The sequence below is a fragment of the Rattus rattus genome, chromosome 11 (genome assembly GCF_011064425.1).
Source record: "Rattus rattus isolate New Zealand chromosome 11, Rrattus_CSIRO_v1, whole genome shotgun sequence".
Taxonomy (NCBI): Eukaryota; Metazoa; Chordata; class Mammalia; order Rodentia; family Muridae; genus Rattus; species Rattus rattus.
The window spans coordinates 85,680,828-85,702,055 of record NC_046164.1 but is presented as its reverse complement, the minus strand read 5'-3'; the positions used below and the strand labels follow the sequence as shown (position 1 = coordinate 85,702,055).

Genomic DNA, 21,228 nt, shown 5'->3' with positions numbered 1-21,228 from the left:
ACAACTGACAACATCTTAAACTTAATGAAGTAAATTAATTGTTCTACTTAAAGCTTTCTTTATCATCAATAAATATTCTAAGGCAGATTTTCATGTATTTCCTATCTTTTTTTTTTTTTTGAACACTGGGGGGGGGGGAATCCAAGTGGCCTTTTTAAAGGCCAATTTTATTTTTCTTGTGTTACACCCACAACCTCGTTTCTTTCAAAATGTGCTTTGTATCTGTGTGTGTGCATGCACCAGGGTCAGGGCTGAGTGTGTGTCTCTTTCCACCTTACTCACTGAGAGACTCAGAACTCGGGTTCGTCCTTGCACAGCAAGCACATAGCCCCCACAGCTGTGCTCTGTATAAAAGCATTTGGGAATAAGGAATCAACTGGTTTTGTAAATTATGAATATTGTAGGTGCCTCTGTCCTTTTGAACTGAGCTGGGGGACAGAAGTTTAATGCAAGTATGATTAATCCAGGCTGTCCGGAGGCTCCGCTTAGGATGGGGCCAGAGTCAAGAACAGTGAGCTAAGGTGTACTTAACAAGGAGGGAGAGAGGGAAAAACAAAGCGAAAGAATAAAAGCTTCCACATATTTTAAAAACCTGTTTATTTTAAAAATATATTTTAAAGGTTTAACAAAAAGCTTTAAAAAAAAAAATCACTCCAATCTTCAACGCTCATCATCACTTACCACAGTCAAAAGACAGCCAAGGCCTGAATCTGAGTAAAAGAGACGGGAAGTCACAGTATTACCAGCTACACTGCTGAAAACAGCTCTCCAGGCTGTCCAGCCAGCTGTGCTCTTCTGGTACTTACAGACCAAGTGAAGTGACTCCTAGTGGAAACACTAAAACAAAGCACGAATGTACAGAGAAACCATGGAGCTTTGGAGATACAGAACAAACTTAAAATACACTTAAATAACAACTACTCACTTTGGCTTTTAAAAATATTTTTTAAATTTAAATACATTTTTTTAAATAAATTTCTAAGAATGTGCCTGTATCTGTGAGTACCAGTGCTCAATACAGCCAGAAAATGGTCTGAGACGCCCTCAACTGGAATGAAGGGGTTGTAAGCCACCTGATGTGGCTCCTGGGAACCAAACTTATCCTCGGCAAGAGCATCAGGCAAGCCTTCTCAGGGAGCTGTCTCTTCAGTGCCAGCATCCAACTGGTTTTAAAGGCAGGGTCTCATAATGCTGCCCAAGCTAGTCTTGATCTTATGGGCTATCTTAATCCTCCTGCCTCAGTTAAGTAGCTGGCACCACAAGCAAATACCACAGCTCTGGTTCTAATTGTTTGAACAGAAACACGGGGAAAGGCACAAAGCAGGTCCTGGTGTGTGGCACCGGCACATGCAGCAGCGTGCCGGTCAGGTCACCAAACACCCAAAGACGCTAGAGGCTGGCTGGCTGGCTGTGTACCTGTGGCTGTCATTCATCCCTCAAATCCAACCGTCTTCAATGAGGCCAGAGGACGCAGAGCTGAATTCTCTGAGTAAGCCTCTGGACAGTTTCACGTTCACGCCTTGGCTCAAATGGTCTGGAGTTTTGTAACTATCAGCACGCGCACCATCTGGTCAAAGGAACTACAGATGCAGAGCCCCCTTTTGTCAGGACTCCAGTCCAAACTGGAGATGGGCTGAGTAGACACGGTCACGTTCTGCAGAAGGCTGACGGAACCCGCGACTCCCATCTCGAGGCCCTCTGAGTCCTTCTTTGACCGATGAGCAGGGTATTCACTAGAAACAAGAGGCAGACTGGTGAGAGGGAACGTGGCATGCACTGTGGTGTTCTTCTGTGTAAGCTCCAGTGACTTTACCTCAGCTGATTACGGAAGCAGCGCTCAGGGCTTTCCAACACTGACCTTACTCGAGTAAAGGCAGGATTTCAGCTCAGCCCTAGACCGACACACCTCAGGCAATGGTGACTTTTCCTGCAAACTACACAGCGTCTCGATTCAGCATCTGCCTGTACTTTTTTAATATGAATGCTATAGGGTGGTCTGATTTGGGGCTCTCCATAATCTTTTGTGGTAGTTCTTTCCTAAATTTGGATGGCTAGACACCATGGGCAAGGTGTGTACAACAGAAAAGGCTATAAGTGACATTTACGAAAGCCCATTGAACACATCCACAAAAGAATTGGTACCACACCCCACTGCAGAGTCCGCCATTCAGACCTAGCCTGAGGACCTCTGTACTGTCACCCTGGGAATGCCACTGCGGAGACATTTTAAAACCAGTGCTTTCACAGTGGAGAAAACAATGCTAAGAATATCTGGGTTTTTTTTTCCGGCTAAAATTATAATATTTTAAGGCAAGAAGAGGGAAAGCTCAGCCAACTAAATAATAACTGGTGTAGATCTGAAAGGTGGGAAGGAAGAAACAACCTTCTCTAAGGCTCTAAGAAACACCTCCTCACAGGGCCGCTCAGAACCGACACTGCCAATGCCAAAACCCTGCAGCCAACCAAGAACAAAACAGAATCCAGACCCAGAGGCTAAGAGGCACAAAGCAATCCGACACAGTAGAAATGGAGGAGAAACCACAGGTAGTAAACATGTTCTCTTCCTTGTACAGCCAACATACTATTTTACTTAAAAGGAATAAAATGTTCACTCTCTCTCTCTCTCTCTCTCTCTCTCTCTCTCTCTCTCTCTCTCTCCCCTGCAGTGGCACGTCTGATACCCTCCTCACATCTCTTAGCAGAGTTTGCAGTTCCTTAGCATTAAAACAAAGTCCATGTATGGCTGTGCACACCTTAAATCCCAGCACCCAAGAGGCTCCACTACCTTGAGGCCAGCCTCGTCTGTTTAACAGTTGCTGGCCAGCCAGGGCTACATAGTGAGACCCCATCTCAAAAACCCAGAACAATAACAACAAAAACATAAGTAATGGTTCTATCCTCTCCACATTATCTACGTAAGATTTTTCTGTTTGTGTGTTGTTAAAGTCTGCATCCTCTAGGAATGCCTGGAAGGCGCCCTGTGAATGCTCACAGCTTGGCTGTACTCTCAGGCCAGAGGGATAAGCACAATCCTAGCTCAAGTGCATTTTATTCCAGCCACTTCCCTCTGCGGGCACGAGAAGCTTCCCAGCAAAGCTCCAAAGCATTTACAAAGTAACCAAGTTACCCGCTGTGATAATGATGAAGCTCACCTAAGATAACCTCCAAGAGTCGGGCTTATCCCTTCCTGGATAAAGTGCTTCCTCTGCAAGCACCAGGACTAGATTCAGATTCCCAGAACCATGTAAACACCAGGCTGCCTCGGTGCTGCCTTGATCTTACTCCTTGGCAGGCAGACAGAGAGGGAGAGTCAGCCCTGCTGCACCCATTCAGACAGCCCAGCCATAACCAGGGAGTTCCCTGTTCAATAAATAAAGTGGATAGTGATCAAGAAAGACACCGGATGTCGGCTTTGGGTCTCCACATGGGATACAGTGGTTAATCTTGAGGGAAAAAAGCCAAGAAATAAACTTCAAATTTCTAAGTGCATATAGATCCAGTCTTATTAACAAAGTTAAAAAAAAAAAAAAAAAAGATCCAGCCGCCACTCCACGCACATGTGGAGAACTGGTACTTGCTTCCTTTAGCAGTCTCAAGAGGGAGTCGAGGAGTGGGCACAGCTTAGCTAATGAGCCTGGCAAAGCCTAAACTGCAGCGAGACTGGACTAGAACCATGGAAAGTAAAGTGCAAAGGTTCCAGGATCAAATGATCCATCTATCCAAACACCTCCCAGATCACCTGGATCAAATGATCCATCTATCCAAACACCTCCCAGATCACCTGGATCAAATGATCCACCTATCCAAACACCTCCCAGATCACCTGGATCAAATGATCCACCTATCCAAACACCTCCCAGATCACCTGGATCAAATGATCCACCTATCCAAACACCTCCCAGATCACTTGGATCAAATGATCCACCTATCCAAACACCTCCCAGATCACTTGGATCAAATGATCCACCTATCCAAACACCTCCCAGATCACCTGGATCAAATGATCCACCTATCCAAACACCTCCCAGATCACCTGGATCAAATGATCCTTCTATCCAAACACCTCCCAGATCACCTGGATCAAATGATCCATCTATCCCAACACCTCCCTGATCACCTGGAACACCTTTAGTGACAGAAAGCACAACTTAAGAGACAAGGCTGGATGGAGTGTATTAAAATGTTGTTTCAATCAAAAGCAATCACAGGTTTGTCAGGTAATAGCTTCTCTAACAAGTACTATCTGGCTGCAGCCCTGTTTGTCAGCTTTTAAAAGGAGCTTAGAGAAGGGTTTGTAACCCTGAAAGGCCAAGCTACATTGTAAATGCTGTGGTTTGGTTTTTTTACACTAGTAATCAGATGCTAATTTTGAAATATCCTTCCATTGTAAGCATGTCATTTTCTGAATAACGTGTAAGGCTTTTTGTGGTCCTAATGAAGTTTTCAATTGGTTGAAGACGTGCTGAAGTGACAGTCGACCTGGCAGCACTTCAGTGTCTTCGGGAAACATGGACGATAGCACATGGTACAGCTTCCACAGGAGCTCAGCCTGCCCCGGTGGACAGGGTACAGGAAGGAGACAGGGGTGGTGACGCTTCACCTGGAGACCAACCAGGAGCCTCGGGCTGCCTTCCTTCGTTCTACCACAGGGAACTTAGCAAACTCATTTCCCAGACCTAAGCACTGTGACCCTCTCCCCAACTCCAGAGGCAATGCTCTAATGATTAGAACATAGAACTTAACTAAAGTCTTGGATGAAACAAAACAAAACAAAACAAAACAAAACAAACCTGGAAAAAGCTATATCCCCCGTCTCCCATCTCCTCTATCCCTTGATCCCTCCCTCTTTTTAATTATTGTTTATTTTTTGAGAGGGTCATATCTGGTAGCCTAGGCTGACCTGGAACTCATTATGTAGTTCATGCCAACTTCAAACTCACGCAATCCTCTTGGCCCATCTTCGCTGTGCTGGAATTAACACTGTGAACATGCCCATCTACAATTTCAAATTTATGGGGGGCTGGGATTGAGCGGAAAATCCAAAATATTTCTAAGTAGTTCTCATATACAGAGACATAACATGACAAATACATTTATTGTGACAGAAAAGGGCAGATTTCTATTAAATTAATTAAAAGAAAATATTTTGAAAATTAGTTACATAACACCCAGAAAGTATACATCCTGGCAAAATGAATTAAATCAAATATTAAGGGAAGAAAAGAAAAACTCATCGTCTTACTTCACACCCACAAATAACCTGAGAGACTTACTACTTCCAGAGGTGCAGATTCCCGGCGCCTCCCGTGGTCAGGAAGAGCTCCCTGTTTTGAGGCAGGTGCCGGACTTGCCATACAGTGGACTTATGGGCCTAGTCAGACAAAGACAGTACACATGTAACGTGTAATGGGCTTGCGGGCCTAGTCAGATGGTACACATGTAATGGTTAAAGACTAAATGGAAGCCTGAAGCGTGGGCTCTAAAACAAAGAACTGTAACAACCACCTTTTCTTTAGCTGTTACTGAAGAACATTTTATAGCTGCTTTAATTTTGGCAGGCAGGTTTGCTGAGGAGTATAGTCTGGGTCGGCAGTATGGCCTGCTGGAGCGTCCTGACTCGAAATGTTTCTGTGAAATTTGAAGGTTCTATGGCCTACCTTTGTAAGTGACCTGAATCTTCTCTTTTGCACTGTCCAACACCCTTTCCTTGTGTGTTCTCAGTGTTTTAACTACAAAATGTCATGGGAGCTTCTCTTCTCGTCCTGTCACTGTTCTCCAGGCTCCTTAGACAATGCCTGAGCATTGCTTTTCTAGACTCAGAAAACTGCCCATGATTTAGTGAAAATGTGCTTTTGGTATAGCATTTTCTTTCTTATACTCCCTTAATTCCAGGACCAGGTTTTCTCATGGTGCCCCAGAGCTCCCTCATGTAATATATGAGAACCCTAGACTTAAAAGATCCTAAAGACTCTACCAGAAAATTACTAAACTTAGTAAATACTTCCAGCAAAGTATCAGAATATACAATTAATACATGAAATTCAACATCCTTTGAATTTCCAATAATGGTTTTGCTAAACAAACAATCAAAAAACCCCAACTGAGCGGTGGGGGTGCACACTTTCAATCCCAGCACCTGAGAGTTACAGACAGGCTGATCTCTGAGTTCAAGGCCTGTTCTAGTTTAAATCCCCCAGCATCATGAGGGGTGGCAAGAAATGAATGAAATGCCATAGCATCCACAGTAGGGAGGGGTGGGATGTAACCTTATTTCCTGAGCAAGTTGCACATTCGAATCTTCAGGAAACAACCAACCTGCAGCTGTTTTCCTTCTTAAGTTTAGGAAAGGGTCACACTCCCTGCCTGTCTCTTTAAGGTAGGATATTTCAACATGGGCTTTTATAGCTACTTTATTCCAGACATCTTCTCTTTTTTTGTGAGTTATTTTCCCTTTTTCTTTCCTTATCTATTTTTCTAATCTTCCAAACCAAAAATCTTCCCCACTAAGCTATCTCAAGCAGAAGCCAAAGTGTAAGAAACAGAACATTCTTGAACACCTACCATTTTCTAAGCCAGTGTTTTAAAGTAAGTTCACTTACTACAGCAAATGATAACATAAAATAAAGTGGGATTAAGTGACATAGTGAAAATGTTATTTCTGGAAAGTACACTGCTAGTTATTAACAGAAATATGCATTTCTTAGAAAACACTAGGCTAGGATTTCCTGACCAAATTCTTCTCTTTTTTTTTTTTTTTTAACAATAAAATTAAGATTCCAGGCTAACCAAGATAGTAACAACAATCAGGAATTGTAAAGCTGTCAACTTTTGGAAAAGTATTGTACACAAAATTGCTTAAGATCCCACACATACGTGGCAGATAGAAAGCCTGGAGACACATTCTAGTACTGTCTAAAACAAACACCACCCTCCACAGAAAGAGCCCCGTATTTACCTTCTCCGTTACAGAGGCAAAGCCTTTGGTAGGATGCTGTGTTCTCATGTCGAAGACGTGGAACTTGCCTTCCAGGGACGTAGCCACTAACTTATTCATACTTATGTCCTTTCTGTCAAACTCCAAGCTGCACACCTGAGAGCACAGAATGTGCATGTAATGAGGAGGGGGTTATAGGCTTTGCCTGCTCTCATATACGCACACCAGGTGGGCACTTGATGACGCCCAGGAGGCCAGACTGGGGTGGGGGTGTCATATTCCCTGGAACTGGAGTTACAGATGGCTCTGAGCCACCATGCGTACGCTAGGAGTCAAACCCTGGTCCTCTGAAAGAGCATTCGATGCTCTTAATCACCGAGCTGACTCTCCAGACCCTGTTGGCTCTTCTAAGTTATCTGAATGGCTTAAAAATGAGAAGACCATGGGGAGGTGCTTGAATAATTATTAAACCTTTGAGTTAATTTGATCAACAAAACCATCTTGGGTTCCCACGCTCAGTAGAAGGTCACAAACCCATGTTTTCATTATTTAGCACTGCCTTTAGAAATCAGAAAGGAACCAAGTATACCTTAAAAAAGGTGTAACAACTGAAGAACCAAAAGTCCAAAGGTATTTGGTGAAGCTTTTCCTACTCCAGCAAGAAAAAGGCCTCTTATTTACTCAATTCCATATCATCCGTGTGGTCCTCAAATGGGCTGGAGGCTCCATGGACTCTGTACAAACCACATCTGAATACGTGTTCACTTTCTTATACTTTGGTTGTAAGCTGAGCCTTTAATGGCTGAGCCATCCCTTCAGCCCATGAATTCACTTTGTTAAGAAAGGATGTATGGCTGCCATTAGATTCAAGATGGCTTGGCCCTGAAAGGCTACCTTTTGTAGAAGACTGGAAGGCATGGGTTAAGAGAAGGGATCTGAGGCCTGTGCTGGGCTAGGCGGTAGGAGCAGGTACAAACGCGCTCAGGGAAGTGGACAGGACAGCAATGCACATTACCCCATTTTTAATGTTTGTCTCCCACCGCAGTGACATGTTTCTCAGATCAAACAACTTGATGTCCCCATTGTCGTAGCCAGCACAAACCACACGCTCTTCTTGATTATAAGCATTGCCTGGAAATCAAGGTACATTTCAGGGCTTAAGTTCAAGGTAAAGGCTTCTGAGAAAAATAATCTCACTTTTAAAAATTACTGGGGTAACCCCAGCCATGTCCTAACAGGAGATGAGGAGTAATAACTTTAAAAAAAAAAAATGCTTACTAGAAACTCTACGACAAAAGTCTACTTGAGCGTGTTTACTGGATTCTAGACAGAAAGGCAATGTTCCCTCACGCTCAGATATGGCTTAGGGCTTCTCTGGCAAGTTCTTTGGCTCTATAATCCACTCTAATATGTGCAAAGAGAGACCAACTACAGTTCACGTTGAGTAGGGCCTGGAAGACACTTATGCTTCTTTTGCATTCCTGAGTAGTGACAATATATGGATGCAAATGTTTTAAAATTATTTTGCAGAAAATTCTCTGTAATGAGTTGGAATGCATCTTTAGTGGTGTAGATGACCACACCTGAAGTTTAAAATGTGACATTAATTTCAGCATGCTTAGCTCCAGGATGGTTTTCCTGCGTAACTCTTACTAAATGAGGAACTGTGAGGGAAGAGGAAGGTCCTACCAATGTGTGACGGTACCTGGGTGATACCTGACTCCAATGTCTTCATTCTCGACTGCCTCCAGCTTCCTCCTCATATACTCCAGGCTTGCGTTTCTACTGTGAGCTCTTGATGGTACAGTATCTTGCCCTTCTAGGTCCCAAGTTCTCAGCTTATCACTGCCCCACTGCTTGTGAAACTTTTCAGTGAAAAGCATCTTCCCCTCCATGATCAAATCTCATGATCACCTTGGGCAGAATCTTTTATGTTGTTCTCCATTTAATGTACATAAAATTGTAAATACTATTTACTCTGTATCTGTCTTGTGACTCATTTTCATTGCCTTCTTTACCTGGAACCCTGCCTAAAACTTCAACTCATCACCACTGTGCCTCCCCACCCCCACTGCACAGCAGCAGTGGCATCCTGACCGCACGGACCGTCCACGGCAGATCACTACCTCCAGGCCCCACAAATAACTGTGCCTAGAGTCGTCTCTGTGGCCAGTTGCTCCACCATCTCCTTCTGGGGCACTCTGAAGCTATTCCCTATGTTGCAAAGTTTTCCCTATTTCTGAGACAGAAATCCTCTGAATCCTTGTTCTGAGATCAAAACGATCTCCCTCCGTGTCTGCCTCTGTCTGTCTGCGTGACTGACGCCTCTTGCCATGGTGTATCATGTTTTACACTGTAGGGAAAGCAGACGTCAGCTCTTCCTCACTGAACCATATGCTTCAGGTCTCAACACGGCCCCGTTTCACTGCTGCATATTCACAGTAAAGTAATTAAAAAAAAAAATCTAAAGTCGGGCATGGAGGTGCACGGCTGTAGTTCCAGGGCCTCGGGAGGCTGAGGCAGGAGTATTACTTGAACCTAGAAGTTTGAGGCCAGCCTGAGCAGCACAGTGAACTCTTGTCTCAAAACAACAAAACCATCACAAAAGCCGGGTTGTGGTGGCACATGCCATATTCCAGCCCTTGAAAGGCAGAGGCAGGAAGATCTCTGACAGTTTGGGGCCAGCCTTATCAAAAAGGAAACACAGGTTTAAATCTAAATACGGAGCAGCATGCAGCAGTACGTGCTTGGGGAGGCCACTAGCCTGGGCTCCGGCCTGCAGCGTTTACAGTCAAAGACAAGCAGCAACACTGACAAGATCAGTATGCACTGTGAGTATATTAACACAGGTCATAGTTATCAGACTTATATGAAATAATCATGTAACGGCACAACTATTTTCTAGAAAAGAAACACTGTAAAATGCAGTGTGAGGGTTTTTTTGTTTGTTTTTTTTTTTAGGTTATCACTTGGATTTGAGGCTTAGCTCTATTAATGGAATTTGGTACTAAACTAGGTCAATATTACCAATTAAACAGAAAAACATTATAATAATAGTAAATACTTTCGATACTCAGTAATCATGCCCACTCTAGGAGCTTTAGTGACGTTACTTCATTGGCTTTTCAATGCTATTAGCCATGCTGTACGTAGCCATGCTGTACACAGCCATGCTTTACATAGCCATGCTGTACGTACAGTAACTTCCCACGGTGAAAACGCAAACCCTGGCCTGAGATTGCCTAAGACTATGATGCCTGCCTAGACAAATCTCAGGAGTCTACAGAGCGGCTACCGGAGACTGCCTGTCATTTCCTGAGCCACGATGAACCTTGAACGAGGTTTCTTGTCGACAACTTACCAAATGCCACAGTCCAACAGTCTCTCTTGTTTTCTCCTTGTGCGGGTTCCATGTTAGCGACGGGATCCTCTTTTTGCCTCGGGTCCCACACCTTTACAGTTCCTGTCATGGATAAAAGGGAGTGGGCAAAATTCAATGGTGACTGATCGATCATATTTCCTGTTTATGTTCTCTTTCTACAGTTATCTGTACACGTGACAATAATTGTTACAACATCTGAAAATTGTTCATGGTTAAGTTGTCCTTGATACCACACATAACCCCATGTTAGTATTAGAATTGACTCCTAAACTAATAGCTATACAGAGAAAACCCAAAAAGTATTCCTAGGTTATCTGTAAGCTATGATAGGCACATCAAATATAAGTGCACAATTCCAAACATGCCTTATTGTCTGGGTTAGTACCAAATACATACAAACACATTTAGAATAGCGAGAGTATCATTTTAACTTAGTTTTTCTTTTTTTTTTTTGGAGCTGGGGACCGAACCCAGGGCCTTGCGCTTCCTAGGCAAGCGCTCTACCACTGAGCTAAATCCCCAACCCCCTTAGTTTTTCTTACTACACATAGAACCATTGGTTCTCTTCTTATACAGAAGAATAAGCACTGTCACACACTTTTGTATGGGGTTTTAAAATGCCATTCCATTGTAGGGAGGCAGCTCATGGCACAGTGAGCACGAGGTCCAATTTCACTTGTTGGCCCAAAAGAAGAAACAATCAATCGCACCTGTTTCAGATGTGATCGAGCTCAACTTTCCTGCATAAGTTAACGAGGAGGAGACTATCAATAAAATTAACTTAAATCAATTCATACTACAGGATTACTAACTAGATTACTAGTGTCACAGTCTACCGTCAACATGATTGCATGTAATGAGTTGGCTAAAAGGCCTACATCTGAGCAAGAATAGGGAAGGGAAAAATATCCCCGAAAGAGACCCGGGATAGAGCTGGTCATCAGAAAGGCTGCAATCTCTGTGGAGGGACTCCCACAAATCTGACAGAGATTACCATCTCAGCTGCGGGGTTATACAAGTCACTAAGATCTTAGTAAGTTTTCCACACTTGACATAGCAAAGAACGTAAAGACAATTCAAAACGCAGAATTAATCAACGCTCAGGCACTGATACTAGCGTCGTGGAAATGGAGGACAGTTTTTTTTTTTTTTTTTTTTCCGGAGCTGGGGACCCAACCCAGGACCTTGGCGCTTCCTAGGCAAGCGCTCTACCACTGAGCTAAACCCCAAACCCCGGAGGACAGTTTCTAATCTACAAACTTCCAGGAGGAAAGAGCAATGTTAGCCACTCGTAGTCTCTTGTCCACTACAGCTGGCCAGGGAAATGGGTGCTATGGTTTATTTAGAAATACATTTTATAAGTCATAAAATACCCCCAAGGACTTACATATTCAACTACAACCACTTCTTCAAAGCGTCAAGCCACTGTCCTAAGACTACCCAGAAAACATGGAGCACACTGACTGGGTGTTACAGAAGCATAGTTTAGCATGCTGTCATAGCCACGCGATGGCATGTTACAGCCATTTAAGTAAGAGTTAGGGAAGCAGAAGCGTCTGCATGTGACGAACTGAAGCACAGCGCTGCGGCGGCATGATGGACTGCCTGCCATCTCTCCTTGTGTTTCACATGGCTCCTGTGAAAAGGTAATTCTAACACACCTCTGCTCTCCGGAAACTACTAGAAGATTATATTTTGTTTTTCTTTTACAGTAACCTTTTAAAAGCAACCAATACATCTCCATGGGAGACAACAAAGCCCAGGCCCATGTAGTCATCCAGACCTGGTCTGTTGGTCCCTGAGGCCAGTGCTGGGAACTCAGACACATCCCAGAAGACGTCTTCAGGTACCTGTCAACCTGACATCGTGCTAAGGACTAACTCTGCTTTTAGAAAGAGTATGAGAAGCCGCCTCACACATCACCTCACTGACTGCTTCAGAAACCTGTGAAGACATTGTAAGTCCTTCAAATCAGCTCATGCCTAGGTGTTGAACTAAGTCCACACTGAAATATTCAGCGCTGGGTTTCTATCTGAAAATACAGAGAAGCCTGGAAGGAACTAGGGATGCACAATGAAACTTGTCTGTTAAAATGCAGATGCACAAACAGCAGCTACAGAGTCAGACCAACAAGACGATTCCACATGCAGAGCATATGGCAGTGCACAAAGGTGCCCGCCCACTAAACCTTTGTTCAGTAAACTGACTCACCATCTCGGCTGCCCGTCACGATTTCAGGGGCTCCTTCCCCAATTCCAAGTCCACCTATACCATCTATGGTATTTATGATTTCTTTGTGCCCCTTTACAGAATACACCGGAATCTCTGGAGCTTCCAAATTCCTAAGCAAAAAAACATAACTACTTATCACATGGCCTAAAAACCAATTCAAAGTAAAATAAATAAAAACCCCCAGACAATTCAAGCTGGAGGAAGACTATCGTAAGACAGAGGCTCTGAAAAAGCTTGAGGAGAACACAAGTAAAACACTTGGTGACAGGAGCTCAGTGAGGAGTCTCGGAAACGGACTCAACAGCACAGGAAATGGGCCCATCAAGGCATGAGTGGCTAAGGTTAACACAATGAGAGGTTATCCAGCCATGAAGAAAAATGGACAAGGATATTTGTAAGAAGTGGGACAGTTGTTATATTAAGCAAATAAGCCAGAATTGGGAAAACAAATGCCATGTTTCCTCTTATGCATAGAATATAAATTTAAAACTGTACACACATACACATGTGTATATATATGTGTGTATATAGGTCAAGCCTGACGACCTGCACTGACTTCTAGATCATACAAGGTGTGAAGTGAAAACAGTCCCACAAGCCATCTTCCACACATGCACACACAGAGACACAGATACAGACACACAGACAGAAGGACATTTGCTCTCTACTAGTGCATGTACATGTACAGAGAGACACTGACACTCAGACAGAAGGACATTTGTTCTCCACTAGGGCATGTACATGAACACACACAGACACAGATACAGACGCACAGAAGGACACACACACACACTAAATAAAATGTGAAAATAATTTAAACAACAAAAACAACAAAACAAAACTTAAACGGGGTCAGAGGGAGTGGGCAATGGAACAAACACAGTAAGGATGTATTTAGACTGAGTGTGGGGATACCTTTAACCTTAGCACTCGGGAGGGCGAGACAGACAGATCTCCGTGAGTTACAGGACAGCCTGATCTACACTGTGAGCTCCAGGGTGGCCAGGGCCATGTAGAGAGACCCTGTCTCAAAACAGACAGACAGACAGACAGACAAACGTGGCTGTATCCGGCAGAAAGAGAACCACAATCAGGCAGCAGGCACACAAGTACAAGCAGAAGGAAAGGAAAACAAGTAAGACCAAAGCATATCGATACATACATATGCATATATACATATACAATTAAAATAATGAACATCCACTACTCTGTATGATAAGCCCCCCAAAACAATGAAAAATAAATAAAATACAGAAAGTAAGACACTGGCCTCTCCTTCCATTTTTCTGAAGCTCTATGACAAAGTATGTAAAATGATGAATAAATATGAACTTAATAGCAGGAGTTAGAGGAAGGAAAATTGCACTAGGTTTTAGAGCAAGGAGTTACACTAGCTTCACTTTTATGTTACGTTTCTAAAATCAGATAGATGTGAACACAGTTTAACTATGAAGCAGTACAATACAAATGACAACCAAAGCAGGTTGCCACAAGCCCTAGGCAGGGAGTGCTGGCACCCTCCTCCAGTTTCATCCTGAGTTCTAAGCTGGCCTGGTCTACATAGTGATACACAGTGCGTCCCAGTCTAGCCAGTGGTACATGGGAACCCTGTCATCAAAACAAACAGCTCATAGACGAAACGAGCAGCTAAGAAAAACAAAGAAAGAGAGTTGCTGTATACTTTAAATGCGGAAAATAGATTTTTCCACAAAATAATTAAAGAGAAAGTTGAGTTCATTTAACTTTAAATATTAAGAAACAATTCTAAGTAAGATTTATATAAAGGCAACGAACAATTCTGTGATTTTGTTCAAAGCAGCCTTTTACTGAGTTGTTCAATAGACATTTTCCTAGAAGTCGTGTCTAGATCATAAAGTATTAATGGAAAAAATTAAAATCAGTGCATTGCTCTAAAAAGTCAAAACTCTTACTAAAATGGCATTAGTTAATCGCCAGTCCCAAATACCCTGTGGGCAGGTAAGAACTGGTAACACTGTTTCAAGTTCTAAACCAAAGAGCTCCACATCTTTCTAAACCTCTGACCTTTACCTTTTGAGGTCATAGTATAATTATATCATCCCCCCATCCAAGCCCTCCCACAGATCCCTCCTTACTCTTCCACATTGGGCCTGTTTGTTCATTGCTATTACATGCATACACATACATATAACGTTATACATACATATTCCTGAATGTAATATGAAGGTGAGGATTTTAAGTAAACATTGAATGTGACATAGAGGAATAACGCAGTCCTCATGGCTTCAGTTTTGGAAGGAATTAAAATATCTGAAGTAAGTATTTTAAAGTTAGAACTCTCTTTCAGAAGACTAAAAGCCTATCGAACAGAGTGCTTATCCCACTGGAGTACTGTTTAACAATCTTACCAGATATGAAGATTCCCATCAAAATCTCCAGTAGCCAAGAATCTCTGCTGCAAAGATGCGGCCCCAAATGTCCCACATTTAATGGGCTTAGCCTTTTCAATCTGGACAGAAAGGAGAGAGGACACTTTACTTATGTAAACACTTATTTATAACCACAACACTGACAGCTTTGGTGTGGGGGTTATAAATACATTATACATAAAAGCAATTAAAACATTTTCATAAAAACTATACTCTTTCTTTAGTTAATTTTATATAATTTAAAAAGCATATCACTGTCAAAAGATAGGTTTTTGTTTCAAGACAGGGTCTTTCATAAAACCTTGGTTGTCCTTAAACTCTGAGCTCCTAGGTCCCTGTGTAAATAGGGTTTATTTATTTTTACTTCATGTGTATGGGTGTTTTGCTGACATGTAGGTGCATGCAGTGCCCACATAATCTAGCAGAGAGCATTGGATTGGAGCCCCTGGAACTGGTGGTGGCCATGTGTGCTGGGAATCAAACCCAGGCTTTCTGGACAGCAGTCAGGGACCTCGGAGCTCTCTCTCCAGTTTCTGAGACAAGGCTTCTCACTTTGTTGCCTAAATCAGACATGATTCCAACTGGTCTAAAACCCAGAGATCATAGGATTACGGGAGTGGGAGACAGAAGGAGAGAAAGGTGGAAAGGGAAGAAGAGAGACAGAGAAAGAATCATCTCACTGAAGCACCCAAATGCTGCCTCCTTAACCCTGTGTGGTGGCCCACCCCTGTAGCCAGCACTTCAGGTATGGAAGCCAGAAGGGCAGTTGTGAGTTCCAGGTCAGGCAAGGCTACACGGTGAAGTTCAGGCCCCACTAGGCTACAAAGAGGTTTTTAATCTTCCCTCTCAAGATCCTGAAAGGGCTCGCATCTCTGCTGGTGTGTAGGTAAAAGAGGAGCTACCTCAAAGCAGAAATGAAAACAAATGGAGACATCGTTTTCTGAAGGCACAGGAACAAAGACGTCCATGAGCCTCTTGTAGTCCAGTCTATAGAACCTGGTAGGTAGGCGTTCAATGCTCTCTGACTGAGGGCATAAGGAGCCCTCCCTTAGCCCTTCAGCACCAGTTCTTGGGACGGCAAAGCCAGCAGCAAAGCACTCTCCCCGCTCCGCCCTTTTCATCCCCTGGATTTTACCTGCTGTGCCTCCAATGGTGTTTGGTGCCGTTTGCGAAAAGCATCATTCTACAGGATTTTCAGATGTGTGGGGTGGGGGGGGATGGAGGGGGAAAGCACATCCATGCAGAAGTCAGAAGCGGACTTCAGGTATCCTGATCTATCACTCTCTCCTCTATTCCTCTGAGACAGGGTTTCTCAGTGTCTCTGTCTTCCACAGTGCATGAGTTAGAGGTGGGCAGAAGTGCCTGGCTTTTTATATGGCTGCCACAGATTAAAACTCAGTCCTCATGCTTGCACAGCAAGCAGCCCCTCAACCATGCCTGCTGCCCCACAGATACCATTCTCAAAATGAGAATATGTCTCTTACATATATCCCAATTGTCAGGCAGACTTCTAGCTCTTTCTACTAAGGGAAGCCGATTCCAGGCCAGTAAGAGATTCCAAGAAGCAGTTTATTACACAGCCCTATTCTGCAAGCCCGAATCAACAGAAACATTAAAAAAAGAAAGTCCGAAGCATGAAAAAAGTAGGAGAGAAAATCAGTGCAGAAATGAATTAGAGCTATTTTTAGATTTCTCTTCTGGTTTTAACTCCCATTCATATATTTTGCAAGATAAATATATAGTATCATGTTTTCCTCAGGGTTTCTGTTTTGTTTTTTTTTTTTTTAATCAAAGAAGCAGAAACTTAGATATTACTACTTTACTGCTCAAGAATCAAACTCAAAACATTTGGTGAAACCAATTTAAAACATTAGACTGTGGAGCCGCCTGCAGCGTGACCCACTTCACTCAGAGGCTGGCTCAGTTGTCCACGGACTTCTGAAAGCAGCCCTGCTTCCTCTGCTTTCAGACGTTCACAGAAACTAGAAACTCAGAAGACACTACAAAAACCCCTGACTTGTACAGCACATGGAAGAGCTCTCTTTTTACACCGTAAGTACATTTTCTGTGGAAAGATGGGGAGAATCCAGTGGTTACTGTGGCAGAAAACAAATTGGTTAAAAGTAAAATAATGATCTACTTGGATAAAATTATTTCACATAAAATCGGCATATGAAATTGATAAACACGGAGTCTGGCCATCAGTGATAGTTTACCCAGGAGTGTATGTCGGCCTGACTACAGAAGCCCAAGATCAATAATTGCCATGAGAGGTATTTTTGTTCTGTCCGTGGGCGGGCCGACTGCAGCTTGTCAGTATTTCCTCCTCCACATCCTGGCACTACTTAATTAACATCGAAAGGTTTAGTCAGGCAAATGCCAACAAGCAGTGACTTCAGCAGCACAGGAGCGAAAACACCAAACTAGCTTACCGCCAATTTTTCCCGTGATTTCCTCTTTCAGGGCTGTCTGTCATATGGCGCCTTTAAGTTCATTAGCGGGGGAAAAATGTCTTATAGGTTGAAGATTCAGATACGGATGATGCAATGACACTTGGCTAGACTCTGGTCATGTGACCCAACAAACTGTACAACTAGGGAGCCTGCCTTCTCTTTGTCCTTCCTTCCTTCCTTCCTTTTATGTGTATGGGTATCTTGCCTTCAAATAGACCTGTTCATCAGATGCATGGCTGGTGCCAAAGGAAGCCAGAAGGGAGCATCAGAGCCCCTGGAATTGCAGTTACAGACAGGTGGGAGTGCCACCCAGGGCGCTGGATCAAACCTGGGTCACCTGGAAGAGAAGCTGGGTGTGCTTAACCACGGACTCATCTCTCTAGCTCCCGACCCTCCATTTCGATTTATTTGTTTATCTTTGTTTGTTTGTTTTGTTTTTTTGAGATACATCTCACTAGGCAGCTCTGGCTATTCTGAGGCTCGCGGTGTAGACCAAGCTGGTATCAAATTCACAGAGATCTTCCCGCCTCTGCTGCCCAAGTGCTGGTATTAAAGGTGCATGCCAAACTCCCCGCCTTCTGCCCTCCATGTCTATCCACTTCTTTAGCAATAAGATAAAGCACGACACAGGCGATCGCCGACCTGCGCCTTTTTTCTGCTATCTTGGGTGCAGTGGGTTCGGAGCAAGTCTTGATGTAATTCATCATAACGAAATGAGTATGCCTCCTAAAACTTAGGTAAATAATCTACCTGGTCCAAAAGTTCTCAACTCTGGCAGTCACCAAAATCAACTAGCAGAAGCTCGCATTTCTAAGGAGCAAGGCATGGGTATTTTAAATCTTGTACACAGCCATGATTAGCAACCAAACACAGAAACAAACTTTGATGCAGTGAGAGCCACTGACTGTATTTAACCTGCATGCTTTTCTGTTGCAGCGCAAACGAATACAACATTAAAGTTCTGAAAGTTGCTTTGTTTCTACGATGTTCCTTAGAAATGTTCTTTTTTAGCCCAGTACCTCTAATGGCAGCCTCAGTAATTACTAGTGGAGTGAAAAGGAAGCAAAACATCAAAGTCGTCATTCTTGTGGTTCAGGTTAGGTATGACAATTTCTTATCCCTAGTTATATTTCCTAAACGTTCTCTTATAAACACGTATTACTTTCACTAAAAATGAATAAATAAATAAAACTTTGCTAGCATTCTTCAGAAATTAGAAGCGATAAACACTATTTCACTTCGAATAACTTATTACTAAACTATATAAAAAAATCATAATTCTTGGGAAAGCAAAACACAAGCCTGTAAATGCTTTCTGGCTGAGGGCTGACTGGCCCTCACTTTAAGGCTTCTCTTATGCCAATGCTTCCTTTGTTCAGAGTCCTTACCAGACACACTGATTGGCAATCCCTACACAAGTATTTAAAACTGGGTCTCAAGTTCATTCAGTCTCCATTCTTTCAATAAATGTGTACTGAGAGACTGGTCTTTACAAAGCACAGGAGAAGGCATTGCTTTCTGGCTTATTGGACAGACTGTTTATTTCTGCCACAGTCAGTCAGTATTACAGGAGTGGAATGTACTGAAAGGTTCCTTGAGCAGAGATCAGATAATCCGAACTGGCCCCTGGACCGGCAAGAGTTGACTGCGCGTTAAGCAGTGAGGAACACAAGGCCAGGAGGGAAGCATCAAACCATGTTTAGAATCTCCAAGTCCAATGCCTGACTATAGAGTTGGAACTAAACTGGAAAACAGGCTCTCAGCAAAGCTCAGGGAAGGACCACATAGCTTGCCATGCAAGTTTATTTATCCTCTACTTGCCCTAATTTCTTATCAACTCTCAGCACCTCAACAACAAACTGTTATTTGTTTCAGTCAACCCAAATAGAAACATTCTGAAAACCTTAAGGAACTCTAAAATTGTTCCTTAGCCACAACTCAGCACTGTGGCTCCAGGCCTGAATCCCAGCCCCCTGAGAAGCTGTTTAGCAGTTTGAGGCCAACCGGATAACAGAAAATACCCATCTCGGAAAGAAAGGAAAGAAAGAGTTTTAAAAGGCTGAGCAGTGTGGGCTGAAGACACAACCTGGTGATCAAGAGCAGAATGGCCCGCAAGGTAACTCACAACCACCGGAACTCCATTCCAGGGCATCCAATACCTTCTTACGGCCTCCTGGGATACCAGGTCCACTTGCATATTGTATACACAGATACGTGCAGAAAAAAAAAAAAACATATACACGAAAGGAAAGGAGAGAGGAGGGGAGGGGAGGGGAGGGGAAGGAAGGGGGAAAATGTCAATTACTGTCACCATTCTGTAGTTGGCTACCTGGCAGCCTTTTACAAAACCTGTAATCTGGTCATTCATTATCCTCCTAAAAGTTCTTCAGTGGTGTCCTGCTTTTCTTAAAGAAAAAAAGGACGAATCTGTTAAATGTCTTACAGATCTTGCAATGGTCCCTACTTACCCCTTTTATATGTGTATGGTAATTTTTTTTTTTTTTTAAAAAAAACAGGGGTTGTGATCGCTGTAAACAGGGTCTCAAACTGAAATTCTCTTGCTTCTACCCCGGAACGCTGCGATTAAAGTTGTGCAATACCACTTCCAGCTTGGGTTTTTGTTTTTTAAAAGATAACGATCTTCCACCACTATCTCATGTTGTTTCTTCTGGAAACGTCATATTCTACTCTGCATTTGCCTTAGTTGCTTACTACTCATCCTAAATCTGTTTTTACTTTCACAGACCTGTGTATTAGAAAACTCATCTTGATTTACATTTATGCATTCTTGGTCTGGCTGTTTGACTGTCTCCCCCCAACAGAAAATAAATTCCGTAAGATCGTTGGCATTGCAATGTCTGGGCCTTACCAGGCATTGAACTGACACTTTGTGAAAGAATGGGGTATTTACTAGTCTTCACCAACTTCGTGGTAGGTCTCCCGCTGGTGCCTCATTTGGTTCTGCTGGCATGACACGTGGGTTTATTACATAGACCTACTAGTAGACTACAATTGCCAACAGCCTAAAAGGTCGTCGAACGTTGCCAAGCAATGTCCATTTCGCTTCCCAGAAACCCCGCAATGGACTGCACCGAGAATGGCGAGAGGAAGAGGCTGGCAGTGAGCCGAGGTACTAGCTCCGCAAGGAGATTTTGGGATGTTAAAGTTTTAACTCTGAAGTATTCCTCAATCTGTAATCTCCTTTCTGTTTCTGCTGTGGCAAAGAGAGATGCAGACCCACGCAAACCCAAACAGATCCAAGCCTGCACCCACCTCCCGCAGCAGCTTTAGGTCCCCGCGCTGGATCTCGTACACCTGGATAACGCCGGTGCCCCGGGCGAAGTTGCCCATCGTCACGAATTTGGCACTGCAGGGCACCCATTTGCAGTCGAACACTGTATAGTTGAGGCCCTTTTGAATATGGACAATGATCTGAGGCTTCTCGAAGGTGGACATGGTGCAGAAGCAGCCAAACGCTAACCTGGTAACCAAACTGCAAACATCTCAGGGGCAGTTTGTCCCTCCCTAGCCGCACTCAACCCGGACGCCTTAGCAAACTGGGCTTGGCTGCCTCCGAAAATGCCGGGTGAGCTGCTGAGACCGCACCAGATGCTTCTCCACACACGGCACAAGCTGATTTACCGCCTTTACCACAACGTTTTCACATAGACACATTAGAGAATGTGAATGCTTTGGCTGCGAGCGCGTGACCGCAAGGAGACATTAGCAAACAGGCATATCCTAGGGCAGCCATTCCGAACCGCAGACCAATCCTGCCCTAGGCCCCCGGCATGGACCCCGCCTCGGAAAAGGGGCGGT

At 43.5% G+C, this 21,228-nt stretch overlaps 1 protein-coding gene across 1 annotated transcript; it reads right to left on the bottom strand.

Moving 5' to 3' along the window:
• Positions 1-579: 579 nt before the first annotated feature.
• Positions 580-20,953, bottom strand: Wdr92 (WD repeat domain 92). Its single transcript, XM_032916544.1, has 8 exons — positions 20,683-20,953; positions 14,936-15,036; positions 12,528-12,658; positions 10,296-10,397; positions 7,950-8,065; positions 6,956-7,090; positions 5,274-5,371; positions 580-1,733 (listed from the first exon to the last, which is right to left on the bottom strand). The coding sequence occupies exons 1-8, from the start codon at positions 20,863-20,865 to the stop codon at positions 1,526-1,528; spliced, it is 1,074 nt and encodes a 357-aa protein (XP_032772435.1). The 5' UTR covers positions 20,866-20,953; the 3' UTR covers positions 580-1,525.
• Between the last annotated feature and the right edge of the window lie 275 nt (positions 20,954-21,228).

Bases quoted from the DNA above. Each gene is read 5' to 3' on its own strand.
- Wdr92 (XM_032916544.1), bottom strand. From the start codon at position 20,865: ATGTCCACCTTCGAGAAGCCTCAGATCATTGTCCATATTCAAAAGGGC. The intron at 12,659-14,935 runs GTAAGATTGTTA...TTTTTTGCTTAG, and splicing joins GATGGGAATCTTCATATCTG to GAATTTGGAAGCTCCAGAGA. The intron at 1,734-5,273 runs GTAAGTCTCTCA...TCTTGTTTCTAG, and splicing joins AATCTGCACCTCTGGAAGTA to TGAATACCCTGCTCATCGGT.